Source organism: Oratosquilla oratoria, chromosome 6 (genome assembly GCF_046742065.1).
Source record: "Oratosquilla oratoria isolate Oo_2021 chromosome 6, ASM4674206v1, whole genome shotgun sequence".
Classification (NCBI taxonomy): Eukaryota; Metazoa; Arthropoda; class Malacostraca; order Stomatopoda; family Squillidae; genus Oratosquilla; species Oratosquilla oratoria.
In genome coordinates this window covers 62,271,054-62,276,053 of record NC_134782.1, presented here as the reverse complement: position 1 = coordinate 62,276,053, position 5,000 = coordinate 62,271,054, and the positions used below count along the sequence as shown (strand labels likewise).

The following is a 5,000-nucleotide window of genomic DNA, read 5'->3' as shown; positions in this document are numbered from 1 at the left end:
GAAAAGTGGGAGGTGAGTCAGCTGTTGTTTGAGAACGACACTGCGCTTGTAGCAGGATCAGAGGAGGGATTGAGGAAGTTAGTGACAGAGTTTGGGAAAGTGTGTGAAAGAAGGAAGTTGAAGATAAATGTGGGTAAAAGTAGGGTAATGAGATGCACAAGGGGTGAAAGTGGCGGCAGACTGGAACTGAGTATTAAGGGAGAGCGACTGGAGGAAGTGGATAGTCTTAGATACTTAGGTGCAAATGTGGCAGGAAAGGGAGGAGTGGAGATGGAGGTAAAATGTAGATTAAGAGAAGCGAGTAAATGCCTTGGTGGATTAAAAAATGTAATGGAAAATAGACATTTGTGAATAAATGCTAAAAGGAGATTGTATGAAGGAATGATTGTGCCAACAGCACTGTATGGGGCAGAAACATGGAGCATAAGAGAGGAAGAAAGAAGGAGTTTGAATGTGTTTGAGATGAGGTGTCTGAGGAGTATGATAGGTGTTATTAGGCTGAATAGAGTGAGAAATGAGGAGGTGAGAAAGAGAATGGGGGTGGAAAGGGAGTTGGGAGGTAAAGTGAAGGAGTGATTGTGCCTGACCCTTCTGACTACTGTCAGATCCTACCACAATTGCAGATCCCTTGGGAGTTAAAGGATTGAATCTTCCCTTTAATCATCTTGCAACAATAGTAATAAGAATAGGAGTAATAAAAGTAATGATAATAACGTTAATAATAATAATAATAATAATAATAATAATAATAATAATAATAATAATAATAATAATGATAATAATAATAATAATAATAATAATAATAATAATAATAATAATAATAATAATAATAATAATAATAATAATAGATTATAACTTGTAGTAATGATGCCATTGTAATTATTGTAATTTTTTTATTACAACAATAATAATAACAATAAATCTATAATTACCATTATTATTACTCCCAGGCAGTCAATGTTATCTAGCTTACCTGAGGGCGCCAGAGAAGCGTCAAGACGATCGAAATTATCTCCTTGACTCTACTGACAGATTTCTCTGAGTAATAGCAAGAGCCACGTCTCTTCCTGACTGACCTCCCTTCCTCTCCCTCCTCCACTTACCTCCCTTCCTCTCCCTCCTCCACTTACCTCCCTTCCTCTCCCTCCTCCACTTACCTCCCTTCCTCTCTCTCCTCCACTTACCTCCCCTCCTCTCCCTCCTCCACTTACCTCCCTTCCTCTCCCTCCTCCACTTACCTCCCTTCCTCTCCCTCCTCCACTTACCTCCCTTCCTCTCCCTCCTCCACTTACCTCCCTTCCTCTCCCTCCTCCACTTACCTCCCTTCCTCTCCCTCCTCCACTTACCTCCCTTCCTCTCCCTCCTCCACTTACCTCCCTTCCTCTCCCTCCTCCACTTACCTCCCTTCCTCTCCCTCCTCCACTTACCTCCCTTCCTCTCCCTCCTCCACTTACCTCCCTTCCTCTCCTTCCTCCACTTACCTCCCTTCCTCTCCCTCCTCCACTTACCCGCCTTCCTCTCCCTCCTCCACTTACCTCCCTTCCTCTCCCTCCTCCACTTACCCGCCTTCCTCTCCCTCCTCCACTTACCTCCCTTCCTCTCCCTCCTCCACTTACCTCCCTTCCTCTCCCTCCTCCACTTACCTCCCTTCCTCTCCCTCCTCCACTTACCTCCCTTCCTCTCCCTCCTCCACTCACCTCCCTTCCTCTCCCTCCTCCACTTACCTCCCTTCCTCTCCCTCCTCCACTTACCTCCCTTCCTCTCCCTCTTCCACTTACCTCCCTTCCTCTCCCTCCTCCACTTACCTCCCTTCCTCTCCCTTCCTCTCCCTCCTCCATTTACCTCCCTTCCTCTCCCTCCTCCACTTACCTCCCTTCCTCTCCCTCCTCCACTTACCTCCCTTCCTCTCCCTCCTCCACTTACCTCCCTTCCTCTCCCTCCTCCACTTACCTCCCTTCCTCTCCCTCCTCCACTTACCTCCCTTCCTCTCCCTCCTCCACTCACCTCCCTTCCTCTCCCTCCTCCACCTACCTCCCTTCCTCTCCCTCCTCCACTTACCTCCCTTCCTCTCCCTCCTCCACTTACCTCCCCTCCTCTCCCTCCTCCACTTACCTCCCTTCCTCTCCCTCCTCCACTTACCTCCCTTCCTCTCCCTCCTCCACTTACCTCCCTTCCTCTCCCTCCTCCACTTACCTCCCTTCCTCTCCCTCCTCCACTTACCTCCCTTCCTCTCCCTCCTCCACTTACCTCCCTTCCTCTCCCTCCTCCACTTACCTCCCTTCCTCTCCCTCCTCCACTTACCTCCCTTCCTCTCCCTCCTCCACTTACCTCCCTTCCTCTCCCTCCTCCACTTACCTCCCTTCCTCTCCCTCCTCCACTTACTCTCTATTCCTTCTCCCGCAGGAGAACAAAAATGAAGCGAAGATTGCCACCGCCGTCCTGAAGGGGGATGTACTTGGGGTCCTTACCTTCACACAGCTCCTCCCGCCTGTGGGCAACACAACCATCAAAGGAACCCTCGCCGGTACGTCTGAAGCCAAAAATTGAAGTCTAAAGGAGATCATGTCTAAGCGTGGCTCTGTTTATATCTCTTTTTTTTTTTTTTTTTTTTTTTTTTTTTACAGGAAGGATTTTTTTAACGAGGTTATTAGTTAAACCACTGGTTTCTCAATGCTCATTTACGGCATTTTCTCTTTACTTCCATTCTTTCTAGGTAGACTTTACCTCCTAATTATGCCATCCTCTGGTTCGTCTCCTCTTCTTAGTATCTTAGTGTTCAAATCACTCATCACCACTTAAGTTCACATTCAGTCCAAACCTTCTCACATACTTAGATATTTCACAAACTTTTCTATTCTCTCATCTTCCTTTTATCATACGTACTCACAAACACCAACATTTCACAGACTATTTAAATTTTCTTCACATAAGCCTTGAAAGCAATGTCTTCCATTCAGCCACATTCATAACCTCATCCCTCACCAATAGAACCACTCTTTCAAACGGAGGCAGTGGAATCTAGCTTGGTTCGAAGTTTTAATATTCATCTAGGTAAACACCTAAGCAATGTGTTGTAATGCCTGCCAATTGTTTGGTTCGTTTGTTTGTTTATTGAACTCTATCCTTAGCATCTGACTTAGTTATGGACCGAAAGGTCACCTGTCGGTATGCTCTTCCTTTCTGAACTTTTGTAAATAGACATTTCACGTGTGTTGCTTTGAACCATTGTTTTCAGCCCCACTTCACTTAACACGAGACCGGGTTCGAATCCAGTGACTGCCGGTCATCGTTATCTGTCCTGGCAATATGATCACACAGGGTCGCCGCTAAGCGACTCCTAGTGTAAGCTTATCTAGAAAATCAACACGTAATTTCTCTCCACGCAGGTTTGACCCCCGGAAAACATGGCTTCCATATCCATGAGAAAGGGGACTTGTCCAAAGGATGCATAAGCGCAGGAGGACACTATAACCCTTACATGGTAAATATACATATGTGTATCATCAGCCGTATTTGAATGATTATGGTAATACTACTACCCTTTATTGGTGTAGCCACGCTGATGCCTGGAGACTGCACTGTGAGTCTTGCCTCGGGCACTCGTAGGTGAGTTATCATATAAGTACCTGATAACTGAAGTAAACACTATAAGTAGGGATTAAAGAGACATTGAGGCCACAATACCTGGGTAAAGTAAGAGGTGAAAATACCCGTGGGCTTATGGCAACGCCTTCCATTTTCCTCTTTTATTGAAGAAGGTGCAAAAAAAAAAAGCAAAAAAAAAAAAAAGTGCCGCACTGTTCTGGCACGCGGTTCCAGGAACAGGTCCAGGATCTGTACCATGAGACCTGTGGATTAGGCCGATGTTTATTTCTGGTCTTCTAGACTCTGCCAGGTTCCTTTAACAGGAACCAAAAGACTACAGTTCGATTTGGTTGATTAATCGGCTATGATAAGCTCTCAGTTTGCTACAGTGCCCAATGGTTTTCCCCTTTTCTCGATCACTGAAACTTCACTGTCCACAGCATGGCCATTGGCAAGTAAAAGATAGAGAAGGCAGAAGTAATAAGCATTTACATAATTTTGTCTTATAGGATCAAGTCAAATTTTTATTGTTCCTTTTTTCACACGAGACCACAATCTGTTTATTGTAATATCTCTAAATATTCTAGTAGGTCACCTTTTACATGGATATATGGTCAGCCACCACGACATACACCATCAGTTGAGTCTAGAAGAGGCGGGTTGCACGGTTGCACCACCATCATACCTAAATAGTAAGATCATGTACTATAGCAGTGATTCTTAACCTGGGGGGCGTGCCCCCCTAGGGAGGCGTAAGTGATTTTCAGGGGGGGGTGCGAGGCTCAGGAGAAAAGTAGAAATTTGACCAGTTACATGTTATTTTCTTGAGAAGAAATGGGTCAGTAATGTAGAAGTAAGTTTATGAGGTAATGTAGAAGTATTGTCCTCACTATATTTTCAAGTCTCCCAGCCATACAAATTTTCCAATGTATTGACCCCCCTCCCTGCAAGGGGGGGGTCTATAGATGCAAGGGGGGCGTGGAGGAAAAGAACAGTTCCTAGAGGGGGCGTGGTAGTAAAAAGGTTAAGAACCACTGTACTATAGGCAATTCACTCAAAGAATCTCAGTCGATCCTGCGTTTTCGGTTGGCAGCCCTGCTCACCCTTCCCCGGTTAGCTGGCTGAAACCTCAAACTTTCTAAAAATATATTTATATTTCTTCGCTTAGATCAGTGACTATACGAGTTACACAAATTTCTTGTACATCTAGGAATGAAACAGTCCTTGTTCACCTATTTCACAGCTTTCCATCTCGATAGTCCAAAGAAAGTAATTATAGCGAGTATTAGATAAGGAATATAATTTTAATGTTTTACATCATTTTACTTATTATCGCTGTGTCCAGTCATTATGAGGTTGGTTGTAAAATTTATCATGTCTTCTGTGATATAGAATAGTCATGAATATGACTGTTT

General features: G+C 44.6%; 1 protein-coding gene across 1 annotated transcript in view; it reads left to right on the top strand.

Annotated features, from left to right (window-relative positions):
• Window positions 1–5,000, top strand: part of LOC143026519 (superoxide dismutase [Cu-Zn]-like) — a 28,266-nt gene that overhangs the window by 21,542 nt on the left and 1,724 nt on the right. Inside the window, exons 3-4 of the mRNA XM_076187057.1 lie at window positions 2,404–2,524; window positions 3,387–3,481. Coding sequence (XP_076043172.1) covers window positions 2,404–2,524; window positions 3,387–3,481 — 216 coding nt within the window. The remainder of the gene's footprint in view (window positions 1–2,403; window positions 2,525–3,386; window positions 3,482–5,000) is intronic.